The sequence below is a fragment of the Dendropsophus ebraccatus genome, chromosome 8, assembly GCF_027789765.1.
Source record: "Dendropsophus ebraccatus isolate aDenEbr1 chromosome 8, aDenEbr1.pat, whole genome shotgun sequence".
In the NCBI taxonomy this organism is placed as follows: domain Eukaryota; kingdom Metazoa; phylum Chordata; class Amphibia; order Anura; family Hylidae; genus Dendropsophus; species Dendropsophus ebraccatus.
This window is the reverse complement of record NC_091461.1, coordinates 49,582,137-49,606,918: the sequence shown is the minus strand read 5'-3', so window position 1 is coordinate 49,606,918 and position 24,782 is coordinate 49,582,137. Positions and strand designations below refer to the sequence as shown.

Here is a 24,782-nt window from a genome sequence, read left to right as displayed (position 1 = left end):
CCATGGATAAGCAGGAACAGAAAACAGAATACCAATTGTTTTACATCTTTAATAGGTGGGGATTCCATATACAAATTCAAGGGAAACTATCAGCAGGTTAGAAGCATCTGACCCGCTGATATGTCCCTATTATGCACAGGGTGCTGAAAATGAAGGCAAGTTTTTTGCCTTTACCCTCAGTGTCGCTTTCATGTACTTTGTAGTTTAAACTATATACTAATGAGGTGGTTTGGTGCGCTGGAAATGGGACCACTGCTCTCAGTGCACGGATCTGCCCGGCCACCCTTCAGCTCTTTGTGCCCAATAGAGACATATTGGCAGATTAGTTTACCTTCAATGCCAAATTATGACTTGTGAATAGGGCATTTGTGTTTTTTAACCCTTCACGTCAGCAATCTGTATACATACATTTCTATTGCCCTTGCTAAGATCTATAGCATTTAAGGAATTCATTGACAGGATAAGTACCTGTCACTGACTGATCCAGACCTGATGACTTTTCCTGTCAGGCAGGGGTGTAATACGTCCATCTTGTTAGATCAGCGATCTTCTCATAGAGTCTTCCCTCCGGCAGGCTCTATGTGCAGAGCTCCGATAATACTGATAAGTGCTATGCAATGGCATAGCATTGATCAGTTTATGCAATCTAATGATTGCATATCTAAGTCCCCAAGGGGACTTATAGGCCATGTTCACACAACGTATATTTTTGTAAAAGTACCACCGTTGTTGCCAACTGCTACAACGGCCATGATTAATACGAAAATATACGTTACGTTGCTGTCTCTGGAATCCATTGCTGTATATAATCCGTTGCTGTGTGCATGGAATACGTTGCTTTATACACTCCATCTGGGATTCATAGCGGCGCCGCGAGAAACTTACATGTCAGTTTTCTGCAGCCGCTATTTATTAAATCACCCTTTTTCCTACCATACAAATAAAAATATGTATATGAAATATGTGCGCAATTGTCCAGTCTATTAAAATATAACAATACAGTTCCTGCACGATGAACAGCGTAAATACAAAGAGGGGAAAACCCACCAGGATTGCTGATTCTTTAAAAATTATATATCAGAAAAAAATTCTTAAAAAGAGATCTAAAATTATTTTTTACACCAATATGATATCAATAAAAATTATAGATCATGGCGCAAAAAAATTAGCCTCTAACCAGCCCTGTAGCTGTTAGAAGTGAAGAGGAACATTGCTTCAATTTGACCTGGACATCTGTGCATCAATGACCTTGGGGGTTTAAATGGTGGTGGCAAAAGGCTTTTGGGCTTTTAGCTTTTTATCTTAGTACTCTGAGGCATCTTACTATATCTTGTATACGTCAAATGTCATCATTAGATATAAGAAAATTATTAATATAGGAATACTCAGGATTATATCTATGGGGGGGGGTTGTGGTTATAGTATTAGTATAAATGGCACATGGTAAATAGAGATTTCACCCTGGAGCCCAGAGATGGCACAGATTTCACCCTGGAGACCAGTTGCACGTATGGGAGTAACTTATCCAGAACATTTAATGCATGCCTCCAAGGAAGACTTTAGTTTTTAGAAATGTTCAGCATTAATACCATTCTTTTGTTCTTCTAAGTATTTTAATATTCTTTGTATTATGTCTTTGAAAATAGTTTAAAGTGCTCACGCTGATGATTGCATAGTTTATTACAACCAAGGGTTTTCTTTTCCGCCCACAATAACCCAATTGTGTCTTAACATCTGAAATAAAAAAGCTGATCTCCCAGTTAACTGGCAGTAATAGAATTAGTTTGATGCATGAAGTTGTGCTTTGTGCTCTTATACTACTGTTTGCCAATGACTGTTTCTTTAATAATGTATCCCAGTGTCCAAGGGACTTAAGAGAATCTTTGACAAGCTAGATGGAGTTTATTGGCTTTGTTTATCAGAAAAACCCTCCAGCTTAAAGGGCTTGACATTAAGAATAGATATAACTCAAGATAGCTCAAATTACTTTGAGAGATTAAGGGACAGGAGCAAAACTGCACAGATGAGCGTCTATAAATTACATTGTTGGTTTCTCTGAAGCCGGAAGTTTCAGCGAGAGACGGATAATCTCTGTGTACTGTTATTACCACTTTAAAGGCATGGTCTATGGTATGACAACATTCTATAAGATTTCATTTCTCCTTATTTTTCAGTGTACCAACATTCCAGACCCTTTCGGAAGAAATACTTAGTAAACTTGCTGATGTACTTGAAGAGGTAAGAGTAATATTTATGGTACATTTTGTTGCTGTAACTTCACACTGCATTTAGGATCCAGCACTGGATATACAATAAAGGAGGTGGCTGCTGGAGAGGATGATGGCAGGGGGACACTGAGGGACACAGGGCACTGGAGGGACACTGAGCATCCCTCTGCCATCATCCGCTCCAGCAGCCACAGCCCACACAGCTCTGGCAGTCAGGTCGTGACATCACCATTTTATCCAGGAAGTGAAGCCTTGATGCAGTAGTAAGTGCAGGGGAAAAAAAGCACTTTATGTGCATTTCCCGTAATAAGTGTATATTGGTGATTTGTATAACTTTTGACCGGCAACACAATACTTTAATACAATTTTTCACCGGACTTTAAGGGACAGCTTCCCAGAACTATGTCCGTGTACAGAGAGGGAAGCCTGGATTTACCTTTCAAGCAAAGCATAAACCTTTTGGAGAAGAAGACTGGCTCAGCGTGTATGCACAAATCCCAGCCAACAAATTTAAGGGTTTTTTTTTAAGCTAAAAAAAATCTTTTCATATCTGTGCCTGTTGGGAGGGTGGTGGTGGGGTGCTTATATTTAGCTCCTGGGCTAAAGCTGCCACCTCTGTACATCATCACCAGACCCGACTTGCTGTGTTTAGGGAGGTGTGTGCAGTCTCTGCTCAACCAATCAGTCTCTGATTGGCTCTCCATAAACTGTATGAGCTGATCCCAGGCACAGCAAGTGGATCTACTGGGTTTGGTGCTGATGAACGGAATGCTGTGAGCCCAGGAGGTAAATATAAGTACCCCCTTCTAACAAGCACCAATATAATAAATTTATTAGCTCAAAAAAACCCTTTAAGTTATTGTTAGCAATCATATGGACTATCAAATGGAGGGAACATTTGAAACAGCAGTGAACGCTTAACATTCATGCAGATATAAACCGTGTAATAAAGTAAAATTCCATTGAAAGTTTTTTTTCTTTTAACATGTTGTCACATAGCCATCTTCTTTTCAATATGTATTCCTCATTACAAAACTGTAAATGCCTGGATTATACCAGATCCTTGTTTCATTTTAAAAGCAACTTCATGCATTGTGAAGAAGTAATTTACAAGATGAAAAATTGTTATTGAATTGTATTCTATTTTTCATGGTTGATAACCCTTGTGCTGCATGCAGGTCCCCCGCAGCTAGCTGATTACAAGGGGTCTCGCTGTTGTAACCCCCAAGGCGATTAGCTATAAGCACCTGGGTAACCTCTCATCAGGTAATCATTTCCCTGCCAGCTCTGCAGCCAATAGTAGCAAAGTGTGTTTAACATAAAAACGTTACAATAATAGCTACATACAGCCGGCATTCCAAGGGGAGAAGCAATAGTTCTTTCAACTAATTAATAGAGAAGACTGTAAAAAAAATTCCAAGGCTAATATACTTTAAGGCTATGTACCCACACTGTTTTTCCTCAGTATTTTGCAACCAAAACCAGGGGTGGATTGAAAACACAGAAAGGCTATGTTCCCACACTGTTGAAATTTAGTAGATGGTCGTCATTTAATCGCAAATAAATATTTTAAAACAATGGCTGATGTTTTGAAATAATGGCCATTTTTTATCATTAAATGTCAGCCATCCACTAAATTTCAAAAATGTGTGAACATAGTCTTTCTGTGTTTTCAATCCACTCCTGGTTTTGGTTGCAAATTACTGAGCAAAAATACTGTGTGGGAACATAGCCAAAGGCTATGTTCACACTACGTAGGTTCCACAGAAATCACGGCCGTTGTTACAACAGTGGATATTTCCGCGGTACTTGCGTAGTGCTGCAGGCTGAATACACACTCCATCCGGAATCTCTAGCGATGTGGTAGAAAAGTGCTGTTAGTGCACACTATGGAGCGAGCGGCTCCGGCCGTACGCTCCATTGTGTGCTGTGGGGAGTTCTGATGCGCCCGCATCAGACCTCATCAGCGCTAAAGATCATCCGGCCAGTACTGCAGCACTTCCCAGGATGATCTTTTCTGAGACTGGCCGTTTCATAACCCGGTCGGGTCACGGAACCACTGGAACCACTGAAAGAATCAAAACCTGTCTCCCAGTAAGTTCTACCTCTCAAAGAATAGAATGAAAAGCCTCATAAAGTCGTAGGTACTACAGTTAACCCCTCCCCCACCACCTAAAAAAACACAAAAAAACTTGTCTTAATCATGTTAATCCACACAATAAAGGTAAAACATAAAGTAAAGAAACTTTGTGTACTGTTAGTTTTTTACTTATGTACTGGAAGGTGTTCCAAGCATCTACTACTTCTTCTTCAGTATTATAGACCTATTAATGCATTTGGGAAATTCTCAGGGGTAAGTGCAAGTTTATTGAGGTGTGGTAGTGCACAGGGGGTGTAGGTACAGACTTCAGACCACAACATGGTCCTAGTCTTTATTCCATTTTACATACTCTATAAAAATGATATGGTGAGTCAGAGGGATGTGTACCACGCTGGTGCATATGGCATGTTAAAGATATGTACACTTCACTACTGCTTTTGATTTTCTTTGGGCGATACCACCAGTTTTCCTCTGCATTCATTTTTCACTTGACCCGCAGAGCTGCCGCTCCTATTGACTTGATAATGTGGTGTTTGTATCTTTCTCAGCATACATTTTTAGCGGCTCAGTCGATTTTGTCAATAACCTTCCCTGTTCCGCTCAGTACTTTACTCAGCTTGTCGTCTTTCCTGCTGCCCAAAGTGTCCTCTTTGACAGCAAGTGCAGACATTGCACAGTGATATCTAGCGGGGACTGTTTCTGGGGCACTGCAGGCCTCTGGCAAATGAAATGAACAATTTATTTTGTTAAAATTGGGGGGGGGGGGGGGGGGTTATGATGTGACTCTTCTTGCTTTTATTCATCATTAGAATAAACTTTCTAAAAAGAAAATTTTTAAGGAATTATTTTATTTTGTAAGTGAACATGAATATGTTCTTGAATATAAATGTGATGGATATTAACCCCTTCACGTCAGTAACATGTATATATACGTTCCTATTGCACATACCCCGTGCAGTAGGAATGTATATATACGTTCCTGCTCTGACGGGGTTTTATAATGAGAACGGGATCGCTGCAGAGATGGCGATCCCGCTCTCATCTGACTGCAGCACGGGAGGTAATGAGAATCAGCGACGATCCCGCAGCCGACCCTCATTAACCCCTTAGTGACCTCCGATACGGAGGTCACTAAATGGCCGGTGCCACCGCTTTATTTCATCTCCCCCCACCGTGAATCCATGGTGGGGGGAGATGAAATAAGTAAAATCAGACCCCAGATCAGCCCCCCTAGTGCCCTGGTCACTAACCCCCCCTCCCCGCGGCGGCCATCATAACCAAGATGGCCGCCGCCATCGCTGTGAACAGACCTACGTCTGTTCACAGTGATCAAAAAGAAAAAATGAATGAAAGCCCCATGCATGGGGCAGTGATCGGGGACCCCCCTGTGGGGTCCCAGTACAAGCGATCAGTGGTATATACTATATACCGCTGATCGCTTGTGCCATGTGCCGCCGGCAGTTTTTATCCCCTGTCACCATAAATGATTGGTGACAGAGGATAAAAAGTGATGTGTCCGTCCCCCAAGTCGCCCCCCAACCCCCCAGTCACCCCCGTCCCCCAGTCACCACCCCATACCCCATATACTCACCTGATCCTGGTAGGTTCTTCCTCCTCTGCGTCCTGGCTGGTTATGAAGCGCGCATGCGCTCCACAACCAGCCAACTCTGAAAATTTAAAGTGACAGAGACTAATTTGGTCTATGTCGCTGAACTATGATTACTGTGATAGAAAATATCACAGTAATCATAGTAATACAGTGAAAATGAATGTGCAAAGTACAAAAAGTGACAAACATACAAAAAAATAAAACACACACTTTTTATTATAGTAATAATTGCAGTTTACTCCCAAATTACCCCTCTAACCACCGCATGTTGCCTCTAACCACCGCACGTTGCCAGTGACCCCCTCCAGATTGCCTGTAACCACCCCAAATTACATGTACCCACCACAGATTACCTATAAGCACTTCAGTTTATCCGTAACAATCCTAGATTGTCTGTAACCCCCCCCAGGTTGCACGCAGCCACCGCAGGTTGCCTCTGACCACCGCATATCGCCTCTGACCACAGCACCTTGCCTCTGACCACCGCACGTCGCCTCTGACCACTGCACGTCACCTCTGACCACTGCACCTTGCCACTGACAACCGCACCTTGCCACTGACAACCACACCTTGCCACTGACAACCGCACCTTGCCTCTGACCACCCCAAATTGCCAATGACCCCCTCCAGATTGCCCGTAACCACGACAGATTACAGATACCCACCGCAGATTACCTATAAGGACTTCAGTTTATCCGTAACCACCCCAAATTGTCCGTAACCACCCCAGATTGTCCGTAACCACCCCAGATTGTCTGTAACCACCCCAGATTGTCCGTAACCACAGCAGGTTGTCCGTTTCCACCCCACGTTACCCGTAACCACCCCATGTTTCCCATAACCACAGCAGGTTGCCTGTAACCACCCTAGATTGTCTGTAACCACAGCAGGTTGTCCGTATCCACCCCACGTTGCCTGTAACCAGCCCAGGTTGCCTAACCACCCCAGGTTGCCTGTAATTAACCCAGGTTTCTTGCAACCACCCCAGGTTGCCTCTAACCACCCCAGCTTGCCTGTAACTACCCCAGGTTGCCGTAACCACAGCAGGTTGCCCGTGATCACCCCATGTTGACCGCAACCAACTCCAGATTACCCGTAACCACCCCAGACTGTCCGTAACCACCTCCAGATTACCTGTAACAACCCCAGATTGTCTGTAACCACCCCAGATTTTCCGTAACCACCCCAGATTGTCCGTAACCACCCCAGATTGTCTGTAACCACAGCAGGTTGTCCGTTTCCACCCCACGTTACCCGTAACCACCCCATGTTTCCCATAACCACAGCAGGTTGCCTGTAACCACCCTAGATTGTCTGTAACCACAGCAGGTTGTCCGTATCCACCCCACGTTGCCCGTAACCAGCCCAGGTTGCCTCTAACCACCCCAGGTTGCCTGTAACTAACCCAAGTTTCTTGTAACCACCCCAGGTTACCTCTAACCACCCCAGGTTGCCTGTAACTACCCCAGGTTGCCGTAACCACAGCCTCCCGATTACCCGTAACCACCCCAGACTGTCCGTAACCACCTCCAGATTACCCGTAACCACCCCAGACTGTCCGTAACCACCCCACATTACCTGTAATCTAATTTTTTTAATTTTATTTTAGTAACTGCACTATTCTAATAACTATTACTAGCAAATTGGCGCTCCTTCCCTTCTGAGCCACGCTGTGTGCCCATACAGTGGTTTATGCCCACATATGGGGTACCGTTCTACTCAGGAAAACCTGCGTTACAGATTTTGGGGTACTTTTTTTCTCCTGTTCCTTGTGAAATTTTGAAATTTCAGACTAAACCAACATTATTGGAAAAAATCAAGTTTTTTATTATTCCTGGCCAATTTTGAATACTTTCCTCTAATACCTGTGGGGTCATAATGCTCATCCTACCCCAAGATGAATTCTTTGAGGGGTTTACTTTCCAAAATGTGGTGACTTTTGGGGGGGTTCTATTCTGTAGACACTACAGGGGCACTGCAAACGCACCCGGCGCTCAGAAACTTCTTCAGAAAAATCTGCACGGAAAATGCTAATTGGAGCTCCTTCCCTTCTGAGCCCGGCTGTGTGCCCATACAGTGGTTTATGCCCACATATGGGGTACCATTCTACTCAGGAGAACCTGCATTACATATATTGAGGTGAGTTTTCTCCCCTGTTCCTCGTGAAATTGAGAAATTTCAAGCTAAAGGAACATATTATTGAAAAAATTTGAGTTTTTCATTTTTACTGTCTACTTTTGAATACTTTCATCTAATACCTGTGGGGTCAAAATGCTCACCACACCCCAAAATGAATTCTTTGAGGGGTGCACTTTCCAAAATGGGGTTACTTATGGCAAGATTTTACTCAGCTGGCACTACAGGGGCTCTGCAAACGCACCTGGCGCTCAGAAACTACTTCAGCAAAATCTGCACGAAAAATGCTAATTGGCGCTCTTTTCCTTCTGAGCCTTGCTGTGTGCCCATGCAGTGGTTTATGCCCACATATGAGGTACCTTTTTACTCAAGAGAACCTGCGTTACAAATTTTGTGGTACTTTTTTTCTCTTGTTCCTCGTGAAATTGAGAAATTTAAAATTAAACGAACATATTTTTGGAAAAATTTGAGTTTTTAATTTTTACTGTCTCTTTTTGAATACTTTCCTCTAATACCTGTGATGTCAAAATGCTCGCCACACCCCAAATAAATTCCTTGAGGGGTGCACTTTCCAAAATGGGGTGACTTATGGTAAGATTTTACTCCGCTGGCGCTACAGGGGTACTGCAAACGCACCTGGCGCTCAGAAACTTCTTCAGCAAAATCTGCATTGAAAAAGCTAATTGGCGCTCCTTTCCTTCTGAGCCCCGCTGTGTGCCCATGCAGTGGTTAATGCCCACATACGAGGTACTTTTTTACTCAGGAGAACCTGCGTTACAAATTTTGGGGTACTTTTTTTCTCTAGTTCCTCGTAAAATTAAGAAATTTCAAACTAAATGAACATATTATTGGAAAAATTCGAGTTTTTCATTTTTACTGTCTAATTTTGAATACTTTCCTCTAACACCTGTGGGGTCAAAATGCTCATCCTACCCCAAGATGAATTCTTTGAGTGGTGTACTTTCAAAAATGGGGTGACTTATGTTTTTTTTTCTCTCTGCTGACACTACAGGGGCTCTGCAAACGCACCCGGCGCTTGGAAACTTCTTCAGCAAAATCTGCAATGGAAAAGCTAATCGGCGCTCCCTTCCTTCTGAGCCCTGCTGTGTGCCCATACAGTGGTTTACGCCCACATATGGGCAACTGTAGTACTCAAGAGAACACTGCGTTACAAATTTTGGGGTGCTTTTTCTCTCATGTTCCTTTTGAAAATGAGAAACTTTAATCTAAACATATATATTATTGGAAAATTTTAATTTTTCAATTCGCCTAATGGTGAATACTTTCCTCCAGCCCCTGTAGGGTTAAAATGTTCATTATACCCCTATATTAATTCTTTAAGGAGTGTAGTTTCCAAAATGGGGTCATTTATGGGGGTTTCCAGTATACAAACCTCCTAAATCAACTTAAAAAAAGAACTGGTCCCTAAAAAAATCAGTTTTGGAAACTTTCACGAAAATGTGGTAATTTGCTGATAAATTTCTAAGTCCTGTAACACCCTAAAAAAGTAAAATATGTTTATGAAATGGAGCCAGAATAAAGAGGACATATCGGTAATGTGACTTAGTAACTAATTTATGTGATACGACTTTCTTTTTTAGAAGCAAAGAATTTCAAAGTTCATAAAATGCTAAGTTTTTTAAATTTTTCATGATATTTTGATGTTTTTCACAAAAAACACACAAAGTAGTGACCACATTTCACATCTTATTTAAAGTGCCATATGGCACGAAAAAACAATCTCAGAATCGCTAGCATACGTTAAAGCATCACTGAGCTATATGCGCATAAAGTGAGACAGGTCAGATTTTGAAAAATGAGCCTGGTCTTTTAAGTGTAAATAGGCTTGGTCTTGAAGGGGTTAATATGTAGGAAGGAATTAAGGAATTTATTTAAATTTCAATTAAATTTATTTAAAGGGGAACTTCAGGTAGAGGGGGGCATCATTTCATTGTGTTCCCACCTCCACAGAGCACTGTATTCTCTACCTGTAACGCCACACAGCACACTGTATTTTCTACCTGTAACAACACACAGCACTCTGTATTCTCTCCCTGTAACACCACACATCACGCTGTATTCTCTACCTGTAACAGCACACTGTATTCTCTACCTGTAACACCACACAGCAAACTGAATTCTCTACCTGTAACACCACACAGCACACTGTATTCTCTACCTGTAACCAGGGGCGGTCTTGGCATTTCTGGGGCCCCAAGCAAAGTTATGTCTGGGGCCCCCTGTCGACACGCACTCCACAACAATAGACCGCTGTGTGCTGCCCCCAGTAGTATATACCCCTTGTGCACAGCCACCAGTAGTATATACCCCTTGTGTGCTTCCCCTCAGTAGTATATACCCCTTGTGTGCTACCCCCAGTAGTGTATAGACGCCTGTGTGTTCCCCTAGCTATATAGCCCCCCGTGTGCTCCCCCAAAGGTATATGGACCCCCTGTGTGCTGTCCCAGTTGTATATAAACCCCCTCTGTGCTGCCCCCAGTCGTATATACCCCATGTGCTGCCCCCAGTTACATATACCCCCTGTGTGCTCCCCCACTTATATATAGCTTCCCTGTGTGCTCATTCAGTGGTATATAGCCCCCCTGTGTGCTCCCCCACTTGGATATAGACCTCCTGTGTGCTCCCCCACTTGGATATAGTAGTATATAAACCCCCTGTGTGGTTCCCCCAGTAGTATATAGACCCCCTGTGTGCTCCACCAGTATTATATAGATCCCTGTGTGCTCCCCCAGTAGTATATAGACCACTATGTGCTCCTCCAGCAGTATATAGACCCCTTGTGTGCTGGACCCAGTTATATATTGACCCCCTGTGTGCTCCCCGTTATATATAGACCCCCTGTGTGCTGCCCCCAGTAGTATATAGACCCCCTGTGTGCCCCACCAGTAGTATATAGACCCTCTGTGTGTTCCCCCAGTAGTATATAGACCCCCTGTGTGCCCCACCAGTAGTATATAGACCTCTGTGTGCTCCTCCAGTAGTATATAGACCCCCTGTGTGCTGCCCCAGTAGTATATAGACCCCTGTGTGCCCCCCAGTTATATATAGACCCCCTGTGTGCTGCCTCAGCAGTATATAGACCCCCTGTGTGCCCCACCAGTAGTATATAGACTCCTGTGTGTTCCCCCAGTAGTATATAGACCCCCTGTGTGCCCCACCAGTAGTATATAGAGCCCTGTGTGTTCCCCCAGTAGTATATAGACCACCTGTGTGCCCCACCAGTAGTATATAGACCCCTGTGTGCTACCCCAGTAGTATATAGACCCCCTGTGTGCTCCCCCAGTAGTATATAGCCCCCCCCCTGTGTGCTTCCCCACTTGGATATAAACCTCCTGTGTGCTCCCCCAGTTGTATATAGACCCCATTCTGCTGCCCCAAGTAGTATATAGACCCCCTGTGTGCTGACCCAAGTAGTATATAGACCCCTCTGTGAAGCCCCAGTAGTCTATAGCCCCCCTGTGTGCTCCCCCAGTTATATATAGTCCCCCTGTGTCTTCCCCATTATATAGCCCCACTGTGTGCTCCCCCCCATTTATATAGACCCCCGCTGTGCGCTCCCCCAGTTACACAGGCCCCTGTGTGCTCCCCCTCCCATATAGTATATAACACAATAAAACAAACACTTATACTCACCTGGGTCTGGGCGTCTCCTCTTCTCTTCACTCTTGTGGCCACAAGGGTTTTCCCGGCGGTCACAAGAGGCCGCACTCCCCTTGTCCTGGCGCCGATGCTCCAGTGATGTCACTGGAGCACCGACACCACAAGGACAGAGCGGCCACTTGTGACCGCAGGGAAAACACTTCCTGTGGCCACAAGAGTGACTGACAGGAAAGGAGCCAATGGCTCCCGCCCTGTCAGTGCTGCTGCTGCATGTAACTGTGAGCGCTCATTACGAGTGCTCATAGTTACAGTTCAGATCACAGCAGCGAGCGGGGCAGCGGCCCTGTCTAGCGGTCTTGAGCACAAGAGAAGAGTGGGGTGTGGGGGCCCCCCTGGATGTTGGGGGCCCCAAGCGATTGCTTGGGGTGCTTGGTGCCAAAGACCGCTACTGCCTGTAACACTACACAGCACACTGTATTCTCTACCTGTAACACCACACAACACACTGTATTCTCTACCTGTAACATCACACAGCACACTGTATTCTCTACCTGTAACACCACACAGCACGCTGTATTCTCTACCAGTAACACCACTCAGCACATTGTTTTCTTTGCCTTTAACACCACACAGCACCCTGTATTCTCTACCTGTAACACCACACAGCATGCTGTATTCTCTACCTGTAACACCACACAGCACTGTATTCTCTACCTGTAACACCACACAGAGCACTGTATTCTCTACCTGTAACACCACACAGCACGCTGTATTCTCTACTTGTAACACCACACAGCACACTGTATTCTCTATTTGTAACACCACACAGCACACTGTATTCTCTACCTGTAACACTACACAGCACGCTGTATTCTCTACTTGTAACACCACACAGCACACTGTATTCTCTATTTGTAACACCACACAGCACACTGTATTCTCTACCTGTAACACCACACAGCACGCTGTATTCTCTACCTGTAACACCACTCAGCACATTGTTTTCTTTGCCTTTAACACCACACAGCACCGTGTATTCTCTACCTGTAACACCACACAGCATGCTGTATTCTCTACCTGTAACACCACACAGCACTGTATTCTCTACCTGTAACACCACACAGAGCACTGTATTCTCTACCTGTAACACCACACAGCACGCTGTATTCTCTACTTGTAACACCACACAGCACACTGTATTCTCTATTTGTAACACCACACAGCACACTGTATTCTCTACCTGTAACACTACACAGCACGCTGTATTCTCTACTTGTAACACCACAGAGCACACTGTATTCTCTATTTGTAACACCACACAGCACACTGTATTCTCTACCTGTAACACCACACAGCACGCTGTATTCTCTACCTGTAACACCACTCAGCACATTGTTTTCTTTGCCTTTAACACCACACAGCACCCTGTATTCTCTACCTGTAACACCACACAGCACTGTATTCTCTACCTGTAACACCACACAGAGCACTGTATTCTCTACCTGTAACACCAAACAGCACGCTGTATTCTCTACCTGTAACATCACACAGCGCACTGTATCCTCTACCTGTAACACCACACAGCGCGCTGTATTCTCTACCTGTAACACCACACAGCGCACTGTATTCTCTACCTGTAACACCACAGAGCACTCTGTATTCTCTACCTGTATTGCAGATATTGGAATCAAGTAAAGAACTTTTAGAATTAATTTAATTTTACTTTTTTTCATCTCCACGCACATGTTATGCTCAAGCATCTTTTATCATTTAAGTTGAGCCCCACAATAAGGACTTTATACGATATAATCTTACATGGGATATACTCCAATTGCTCCATTTTCTCCCTGTGCCTATCCAATTTAACATTTCCCGCAGAAAGAGGGGGACAAGAGTTCAATGCAGGCATGCAATCTCCAATAGTTGCAATCTCAGATAACTGTCCAATGTCTCTGTAACATTGGGCAGCTATTGATCACTGCTTGCAACTTGCTGATACTTCTCTTCTGCAGAAGTATCAGCATGGACGGGCAGACAGAGGAAGTGGAGCACTGGAGAGCAGCACATTTGCTGCTCTCTGGTTATGCCCTATAAAACAACAACATATGCATATGTCCACTTTTATATTTCATGCAATAAAGGAGTAAAAATGGTTTTGAAAGCAGACCTCACCTTTACAAGTAATGGCTGGAAATTTACTTTATGCCCCTGTAATCCTTTCATGACCAGATTTTAACTTTTATTGTATTATTCTACATTTTCCATTAACAATTTTAAGATCATATTGATTTCTCTTCACTCACAAAGAAAGCCATTCAATATAACTTTTAGTATCTTATAATAACACTTACACTCAAAAATAAGTTGTGCCATGTAGACAAGGAATTACTGGAAAAATCCTCTTTAATTTCACGAGAATAAAGAGCTGTAACTCTCCAGGGCATGTGCACGTGTACAAGCGGAGTGCTGCTGTCATCTGTGAAATGTCATCACCATTTATCCACACCTTTGGGAAGAATTCCGGATTGTCAGTGACACTTTGTGGCATCGTGCAAAGGCCAGACCAGCGCATCCGTACAGATTTCTGCTCCTGTAATTATAGGATAGTGATAATTATAGCATTTATAAAAGGCAAAAACTACTGCGCCTTGTACAAACGTAACATTAAATTATTGTAATGATCTGCTCATGGATATGGCATTTACAATGAAAGTGATAATGTTGTTTGCTTGCCGGAATTGAAATCCCAATCAAGTCAATGTTCAGTGTGAATATTATGTGTGTAATTATTTAGACACTACAAGGAGGTATTATTTTTATACTCTGTATGATGTGGGTACTGCTTAGAGTTTTATTTAACATTATGTGATACTGTTATTTCAACAGTGTTTGCTAATGCCATTTGAACCCAATTTAATAATATAAAATTTGAATATTTTGGCTCCTCCTTGCACTCAGACTGTCAATCAAGCCTGACTGGTGAGAGGAGGGTGCTGCCAATATTATTGGGGCTACTGCATTCACTTTGGATAGATGAGGTCCAGGGGCTGGTATCTGAGGCTCTGGCTCTGTGCAGTACAATACAATGTAAACTACTTTGGTCCCTTCAAAGTATGGCACTTTGCAGTACAAATCACTGCCAGTATGGATGCTGGTATTCCCCCAACTAAGAAACTTCAAAATCAAAAAATAGGGAATTCTAAAATCTAACTTTTATTAAATATCGTCTAAAAAAATCACATATAGATACACACAACAAAATACTCTAACCAAACTGCATTCGCAGTGGTTATAACAGACATGGGTATGCCAAGAAATGGTGGGTACGCTAGGGAGATCCCTAATGTGTGTACCCCAATATTGTGTGGGTCCGGGCGTCAGGAAGGGGCTCAGGTCAATGATGAGGGGCAGGACCTAATACACCCTATACTCCCTTCTCCCTCTATACCCTGCCCTAGGCGGAGTAGACGCCCTGATAAGGACGGCCCCGCTCAGGAACCTAGCCTATACTCCTATACAACCCTACACTGATAAAATATGCTAGGCTGTCTCACTAGGTAATAGCTATCTAAGCTGATATGTACTAGTGACACAGACAATACCTACTCAGGAGAGAGGAATGGGTTAGGTCTCACAAACATAGGGCAGAGTCATAGAATGCAGGGAGGAAGGGAGGATCACACATACACACATAGGTTAATAAATGTAAACATATAAGCATTACCATCAACTAGCGTCTATCGTGTCCATGCGGTGATGTTTGACTGCGGACGATTATCAATTTCCTATCATCGGGTCTCCTGACGATTTAGGAATGAAACGCGTTGAGACAGACACCTGGGGGAATCGATGAGTATAAGAGTCTATCTGTTCACCCGATTTTACCCAGATGTATCAGTGATTTTTATTATCTGTTGGTTAAGGATTTTTGGTTATGCCAATGTGTTGAACTGTTATGGAAATGATGTCTCCTGAGTTATCGGAGCGTATCTTGAGAGATGTGGGTGTCTACCAATGAGATATAACAAATGCACTCATTCCCAAGGTGTCATTGTGTGTTTATAGAGCCCCAAGTGTCAGTTCACATTACTGGTTTATCGGCACCATCCCTGTATATCTGGACCATGCGGCCTGGCAGTGTGGCAGCCTGCTATGTCATTGTAGGTTCCGGTCAGGGTTTTGGTTTGGACAACATCCAAGTGCTTTAGTGGTGTGTGAATTAAGTGTGCTCTGATTATTTATTTTTTGACTCATTGGGGTCTATAGTTTTATCTATTTGCTCCTTTATAGTTATTGTACGGGTCAAAAGACACACACATCCATACCTAGAGACACGTTGGTTCAAACCTCTAGGGATACACAGAGTCCCACATCGGGCCGGCGACACACTATCTTATATGTTTACATTTATTAACCTATGTGTGTATGTGTGATCCTCCCTTCCTCCCTGCATTCTATGACTCTGCCCTATGTTTGTGAGACCTAACCCATTCCTCTCTCCTGAGTAGGTATTGTCTGTGTCACTAGTACATATCAGCTTAGATAGCTATTACTTAGTGAGACAGCCTAGCACATTTTATCAGTGTAGGGTTGTATAGGAGTATAGGCTAGGTTCCTGAGCGGGGCCATCCTTATCAGGGCGTCCACTCCGCCTAGGGCAGGGTATAGAGGGAGAAGGGAGTATAGGGTGTATTAGGTCCTGCCCCTCATCATTGACCTGAGCCCCTTCCTGATGCCCGGACCCACACACTATTGGGGTACACACATTAGGGATCTCCCTAGCGTACCCACCATTTCTTGGCATACCCATGTCTGTTATAACCACTGCGAATGCAGTTTGGTTAGAGTATTTTGTTGTGTGTATCTATATGTGATTTTTTTAGACGATATTTAATAAAAGTTAGATTTTAGAATTCCCTATTTTTTGATTTTGCACTTTGCAGTACAAACCCATGTAAACTATTTTGGACCACGATAAGAAAAACAGGTGCTTAGGTGAATTTCTAAAGGTGCCCATACACCTTAAGGCTATGTTCACACTGCGTATGAATCCGTCCATAGTGCGAACCGCGAATATACGCACGTAGTTTTGAGGTTGATGCGTTCGCTTGAAAGTATACTATATACGCTCGCACAGTGCACACTATGTATGAGCTTACGGCCGGATCGTATACGGCGCTGTGAAAAATGAACAAGCCCAATGTTTGAGGACGGAAATGTTGAAACTCACGACCGTGGATTTCCATGCGGTCCCGTACGAAGTACTTATTTCAGCCAAATTGAACTTGATTTTTCGATCAAAAAGGTTCTGTGTGGTTTACGGGGCTGGGCGAAGATTTCCAAGTAAATGACCTGCCTCAGATCGGTTCGAAACAAGCTAGGGAAGCATAACTCTACTACGGGCGTATGTTCGCGGTTCGTACGCATCCGGCCGCATGTCTATTTTTCCCACACCCGTAGTTTCAGCAGCACATGTACGGCGGCGTACGATCTACGGACGGATTCATACGCAGTGTGAACATAGCCTAAATAACTGACAGCCGAATGAGCATTCAGCCATCAGGTCTCTGGCGTTGGACCTTGCACCTGCACCTCACACAAGTTCTAATAAGGTCAGATGCCCATGTGTCCAGGGGTGGATACTACCACTCCTAGCCCCCATGACAAGTTGGCCCCAAAACACCAGAGCCCACTGGCTGCACACAACACCTGCAACCGGCACTCCGGGCCTCGGCAATCATTGTATTGTATCATTCCATCTTTAAAACTCAAAAAATGTGAAGATATTTTGCAGCTATATGAGCCGTAATTTAAAATAATAAGACCATGATAGCAGCCATAAATAATTCCAAACAGAGGAAGAAAATTGACTATAAGATACAATATAAATATTACCAGGAAACCCTTGGAGAAATTTCTGCTTTGAGTTATTTTAAAATTTGCTGTATTGTCTTTTAAGAAATGTCATGGATCACATCTGCGGATGACTAAAAAAGAAAGAAACTATTGAAGTAGAATTGTTTTCTGTCTGCCGGGAGCGGTCTTTTATATTATGTTTTTGCTTGCAGCTTAGAAAGACCTTTTCTGTATATGCCTAATATCCAATATAAATCATGTACAGTTTTCCAAAACGAAAAAAATATCTTATGGTTGTTTAAACAGAAATTGACTGCCCTTAAGTCACTGCTTGCAATAAGAGCTGCCCAAGTCATCGGCTGTTAAAATGCAATTTGAGGCGAGTGCAGGCAATCACGTCAAGTTTATACAGAAGTCTGAAGTTTTGTGATGCTTCAGCATAACACGCAAATATATAGTTGTATGCCAGCAGAGGAAGGCTGGGTCACAGATTATCACGGACTAAGTGGGCCCCCCAGGAGCAGGGGGCACACAATTCCCGGGTGCTGATGCCGCCTGGGGAGCCTACTACAGACATGTTACATGCTGAGCTGACACTTTAGAGTCTGAGCCTGGTGGGCCCCTCTATTGGCCTGGGCCTCTGTGCAAGGGCTTCATATTACAGAGACAAGTGCATACATTCAGTAGTTAAGGAGGCACAAAAACATATTAGCTGTGGTATAGAGATACATAAAAATCAATTACAGCTAAGAGGCACGGATACAAGATATGGAAATGGCCCCCCTTATGAAAGCAGGAAATTCAGAATTATGATTGTGCCATATGTTATGATTACTCCTATTACTGGCACATTGCTTTTTCTGCTGATCCTGCTAGTAAGAGAACAGACCTATACCCCTTATATTCAGCAGCAAATTTAAGTGCCCTCATGGTTCAGGAGTCTTACATTACTGCAATGTACAGATGTGCCCTTTCTTCACCTATCTCCTAACTCAGTATAGCCTGACATGTATGGTATCAATATACCGGCCTTCTACCACAACATGATTTGGTGACACTATGTCCCTATATGTATATACTCTTTTTCTCCATGTTAAGTGATTGTAATACAAATAAATCCTTTTAACTGTTCTGATAGCATGTAGTGGTATTGTATTAAATTATCTTAATGAGAAATTTGAGTCTGTAACTAAGTGAAAGGAAAAAAGGGGGATAAACACATCTTTAGACAAACTGGGACTATGTACAACAACCACAGTGGAACATCAAGGCTTTATGGGCACAAAACATTGCAATGAGTTAAAAGAGAACCACAGGGGGGCTAGAAGGTCCCTGGTAAAGAAAATTTTAAAAATAATCTCTGATCACAAAAACTTTAACTGTTAGCACCCTAGCACCCCCTGCAATCTGTGGTAGTTCTTGGCAGTAACCTTTTAATTCATCTGCAGCACACAGTGACCTATTGAACCAGTGGATTTTTTTTTTTATGCAGGACAAGACCTCTTTGACTACTCCCCACTCTGACCAAAAGATCCTTACATCCTGTATTAGAAGAACATTGCACTACATACAATTATAGCATCTGTTAATTTTTTTTTAGTTGTAGGTTCTGTGAATTCTATCAACCCTTAAATTTTTCTGGGTAAAAGTATTACTTTTGTATATGCCTCTCTGTGCATTATCAACTAAATAACCTCATACCGTACTTACTTTTTCCCCTGCTCCCATGTTTCCACTGTCGGATCTTCCAGCCCCCTCTGTGGTACTCTTTTTTCTCCTTGCGGTCTTGTCCTCGCTTAGATAATAGATAAACACAGGACAAACAGTCATCAGAAAAAGAAAAAAGTGGACCAGAAAGACCACCAACTTACAGTGGCAATGGAAAGAACTGGGGAGATAAATGGACGAGAGCTGTCTCTTATTTTTTAATACACAGGGCGGAAAATAATCACGCCTATCACCTGATATTATCCCATTATTAAATTTAAATTCACCCCCTTCTATTAACTGAATTTGCAATAAGCTTTCATCACTAGGCAGAGGTTGGAGAAGTACTTCTTGCCCCACTGTAACTTGCCCAGTCCTAAGGTGAAGGCTGATGGTGGACTCCTCCCAGAGATTCATCTGGGGCCTGTACTCCTGGAACCTTCCACTCTGTGTTCTCTTCTAGCATTGACAGACTTTCTTTCATACCATGAGTACGGATTATTTTCAAAGTATATGAAGTTGACTCAAAAGTTGTTAAAACCCCTACAGCAGAGTGGCGTGCTAATTGGGCAGGTGCCGTCTACGTAGTCAACCTTGTCACCACTCAAAGTCACCTCCTAAAGAAACAGTCTACCTACTAAAGCAGAGATTTTAAGCATCTTAAAATGCAAAGCTGACAAACAAAATTCTGAAGCTAAAAGAACCACACCTTGTGAACAAGGTCCTTGTATTACTTATAAGAGAATGTTCAATAAAGTTTACCTGTTCTGCAACTACCTCTGACTCCTTGTGTTTAAGTCTTGCTTCACTGCACTGCACAAGGGGGTAGTAGGAACACTTAAGTGGGCTTGTGTTGGATCCCAGGGAGAGCTATCTACCACTCTGAGCCTCATGGCAAATGCCGCAGCAGTACCTTAACACCTAGCTCCCACTTGTAACATCCGCAACCCCTGGGTTACCACACTGCATTATTTAATAATATTATATATATTTTTTTTTTAGCTTGGCTACAGGCCCTCTTTAAGGTTGTAGTAAACTTTGTAACTCTCCAGGTACCATTGCCTTTGCTTGCTGCTAAAGTTAGGCAGAGAATATCGGACTGAAGCAGAGACCACCTCTCTTCATGGTCCTCTTATCATCAATGAATAACACAATTAATGGCTCAAGATATCGGAATACATACATGTACAATAGCTGTGAGATGGTGAAAGGATATCTAGTTTGTTGTGAGTTGCAGCAGTAGTATTGTATAGCATGTGTCATTGAATTAAATTTAGAGCAATTTGTCATTGCTAGAATAATATTAATGTAAGGTTAGGAAATAAGAGAAGCGAGGCTGTGCTCTATAGATCTCACCCGCTCCAGGTGCTGTATAATTTGTGTCCTTGCCTTGGACACTGTTTATGACCACATCCATATGTAATGTAGAGTGTTCATTTTATAAATGCCTGTAGGCTAGAAGCATACTGTACATTCTGGCGAGCAGAAATTGACCTCTGTTATGATTCCCCACATCCCTCCTTTAGTATTTTCTCTCAGGGGAGGGAAAGCACTTTTATATAACACTTATAATTTTGCCTTCAAGTACAGAGATAATTCTACCTGCTGTGCTGCTCAGGTGGGATGACTTAAAAAAGGGCTTCATTTACATGACTTCAAATCCAACTTTTATCTTGAAGTAGCTCACTTCATTTCCCGAGGTGCACTTCTTCAGGAAAAAAAACTCTTCGAGGAACTTAAAATTGGAAAGAGGGGCGTGAGACATGCTGAGAGACATGCTGCAGAATTTATTTCCAGGAGAATCAGTTGACCCTACTTCACATAGTATGGTGGAAATGAATGTGCTAATCTATTGAGCTACGAGCAGGGCCGGTTTTAGACTAGATGTGGCCCTGGGCAAAGTTGAAGGTGGGGCCCCAAATGCTGAAATATTTTAGCATTAATTTAAGGTCCCCATACATGTTACTCTTTTGTTGGTGGTACCTGTTGCTGCTGGTGGGTTTGGCCATCAGCGTAAGGTGTATGGGGCTCTATGGACAGTCCTCTGACAGATGACATCAGTGGACATAGGGGGTCAAGCTTGATGGAAAATCAACGCCCAACCTCTTTGTTCTCAGAGAGATAAGCCGCCATCAGATCTGTATGGCTATGGCTTTCCCCTCTCATAGAGAACACAGGAACACTCAGATGTGCCAAATTTCTGTGTATGGGGAGGACGGGACCGGATGGGACAGATAATTGTCAGCTGAAGGATTGTTCAGCCAGCAGTTATTGGAAGTGTACGGACACTTTTAAGGCCGTATTACACGGCCTGATATTCTGCAGAAGTGAGCGCCAATCTGGTAGAATGGAGCTCGCTTAGAGAGCCTACTACAGCAAAAGCTATGGAGGAGATTTATCAAACTGGTGTAAAGAAGAATTGGCTCAGTTGCCCCTGGCAACCAATCAGATTCCACCATCTTAGAATCTGAGTAATGAATGGTGGAATCTGATTGGTTGCTAGGGGCAACGGAGCCAGTTTCATTTTACACCATGTTTGATAAATCTCCCCCTATGTGTATATATACAGTATATCATTAGTGATGTGCGTGCAATCCTTGCTGTATATAGTAACAATAAAGATATATACTACCTGATCACGTTCCCCGGTGTCCTCAGGCCTTTTCTGTGATATATACTACCTGATCATGTTCCCCAGTGTCCTCACAGAGCGATAGCGTCCTGATTCGGACTATTTTCGCTCCATGTATTAGGCCCCTTACTCAGTTCAGAAGGTTACATGCGGGGACTGCCGCTATATGCCAGGACTGCCCCTACATGTCAGGACTGCCGCTATATGCCAGGACTGCCCCTACATGTCAGGACTGCCCCTACATTCTGGGACTGCCGCTACATGTCAGGACTGCCCCTAAATGCCAGGACTGCCACTACATTCTGGAACTGCCGCTACATTCTAGGACTGCCGCTACATGTCAGGACTGCCCCTAAATGCCAGTACTGCCACTACATTCTGGGACTGCCGCTACATTCTGGGACTGCCGCTACATGCCAGGACTGCCGCTAGTGGTGTAAACACAAGAACTATTTATATGAATTGCTTTAAATAAAATAAAATAAAAAAATCACTATAATCAGGACCAAATATTACCTCCATACCGTTATTGAAGAAAACTTTACTATATATAGGCCAATATTACCACCATAAAGTGACCGCCCCATAATGACTCTATATATACACTATATACAGACCAATATTACCACCATAAAGTGACCGCCCCATAATGACTCTATATACACTATATACAGACCAATATTACTGCCATAGAGTGACCACCGCATGACTCTATATACACTATATACAGACCAATATTACCGCTATAGACTTTCCACTGTATAATGAATGACTCTTTATACACTGTATACAGACCGATATTATGTGGCTGTCACTCTATGGCTGTACTTTTGGTCTGTATATAGTTTATATATAGAGTCAGCTTCGGACTGGGCCACTGGGGAGCCGGGGGTTTCCTCGGTGGGCCCCTCCCCCTCCCTGCTTGTTGGTGGGCCCCTGCAGAGCAGTGTTTGCTGCTGTCACCTGACTGGGCCCTGGGTGATGTTTCCCAGCCAGATGACAGCACGTTCCAGGGCCCCCTGATACAGGCAGATCCGTGGGCAGCTCTCCTAGGGCCCTCAGTGGGCCCCAGCACGCTGGTCCTCCTCACCCTGGGCCTGCCATAGATGCTGGTGTCAGGCTGTGCAGGAGGAGCAGAACGCTGCAGCTATGACAGGAGCTCTGGCTGCGCTTCTCCTCACCAGCCTCCTGCTCCAACTAAAGTGAAAGAAGATCTTATCAGCAGCGCCCAGGAGGTCAGATGTGGCTGCTGAACAGTCAGGCAGAGGTCAGTCAGCTCCCCCTCCCTCCTCTGCTGTCCTGGGGCCTGAAGAGAAAAAAGCTCCACAGGTATAGTGGTAATGGGAGGTCTGACATGTGACTGGAGATGCAGGGTGACTATACTGTATGTGTGATGTGTGACTGAATCTGCAGTGTGTGTATATAGATATAATAGTGTGTGGTGTGCAGTGCGTATATAGATATAATACTGTGTGGGGGTGCAGTGTGTGTATATAGATATAATAGTGTGTGGGGGTGCAGTGTGTATATATGTGTGACTAAATCTGCAGTGTGTGTGTATATAGGTATAATGTGTGGGGGTATAAATGTGTGTATGTGACTGAATCTGCAGTGTGTATATAGGTATAATGTGTGGGGGTGAAGAGGGTATATATGTGTGACTGAATCTGCAGTGTGTATATAGGTATAAGGTGTAGGGGTGCAGTGTATATATGTGTATGTGTGACTGAATCTGCAGTGTGTATATAGGTATAATGTGTGGGGGTGAAGAGGGTATATATGTGTGACTGAATCTGCAGTGTGTATATAGGTATAAGGTGTGGGGGTGCAGTGTATATATGTGTGCTTGTGTGACTGAATCTGCAGTGTGTATATAGGTATAAGGTGTGGGGGTGCAGAGTGTATATATGTGTATGTGTGACTGAATCTGCAGTGTGTATATAGGTATAAGGTGTGGGGGTGAAGAGGGTATATATCTGTGACTGAATCTGCAGTGTGTATATAGGTATAAGGTGTAGGGGTGCAGTGTATATATGTGTATGTGTGACTGAATCTGCAGTGTGTATATAGGTATAAGGTGTAGGGGTGCAGTGTATATATGTGTGCTTGTGTGACTGAATCTGCAGTGTGTATATAGGTATAAGGTGTGGGGGTGCAGAGTGTATATATGTGTATGTGTGACTGAATCTGCAGTGTGTATATAGGTATAAGGTGTGGGGGTGAAGAGGGTATATATGTGTGACTGAATCTGCAGTGTGTATATAGGTATAAGGTGTGGGGGTGAAGAGGGTATATATGTGTGACTGAATCTGCAGTGTGTATATAGGTATAAGGTGTAGGGGTGCAGTGTATATATGTGTGCTTGTGTGACTGAATCTGCAGTGTGTATATAGGTATAAGGTGTGGGGGTGCAGAGTGTATATATGTGTATGTGTGACTGAATCTGCAGTGTGTATATAGGTATAATGTGTGTGGGTGCAGAGTGTATATATGTGTGCTTGTGTGACTGACTCTGCAGCATGTGTATATAGGTATAAGGTGTGGGGGTGCAGTGTATATATGTGTATGTGTGACTGACTGCAGTGTGTGTGTATATAGGTATAAGGTGTGGGGGTGCAGAGTGTATATATGTGTATGTGTGACTGAATCTGCAGTGTGTGTATATAGGTATAATGTGTGTGGGTGCAGTGTATATATGTGTGCTTGTGTGACTGACTCTGCAGTGTGTGTATATAGATATAATGTGTAAGGGTGCAGAGTGTATATATGTGTATGTGTGACTGAATCTGCAGTGTGTATATAGGTATAAGGTGTGGGGGTGCAGAGTGTATATATGTGTATGTGTGACTGAATCTGCAGTGTGTATATAGGTATAATGTGTGTGGGTGCAGA

At 43.4% G+C, this 24,782-nt stretch overlaps 1 protein-coding gene and 1 long non-coding RNA gene across 4 annotated transcripts in view; one reads left to right on the top strand and one right to left on the bottom strand.

Moving 5' to 3' along the window:
• PRKG1 (protein kinase cGMP-dependent 1) overlaps positions 1 to 24,782 on the top strand; it is a 788,657-nt gene that overhangs the window by 645,443 nt on the left and 118,432 nt on the right. For 2 of the 3 annotated variants that reach the window (XM_069980327.1, XM_069980326.1), the window contains exon 5: positions 2,175 to 2,238. In XM_069980327.1, the coding sequence (XP_069836428.1) occupies positions 2,175 to 2,238 (64 nt within the window). Of the gene's footprint in view, positions 1 to 2,174; positions 2,239 to 23,141; positions 23,220 to 24,782 lie in introns of those variants that run through there. The other variant, XM_069980330.1, reaches the window with a different exon arrangement.
• LOC138799325 (uncharacterized) lies at positions 14,103 to 23,185 on the bottom strand. Its single transcript, XR_011364239.1, has 3 exons — positions 22,981 to 23,185; positions 19,262 to 19,346; positions 14,103 to 14,285 (listed from the first exon to the last, which is right to left on the bottom strand). It is a non-coding gene; the product is annotated as an uncharacterized lncRNA (long non-coding RNA).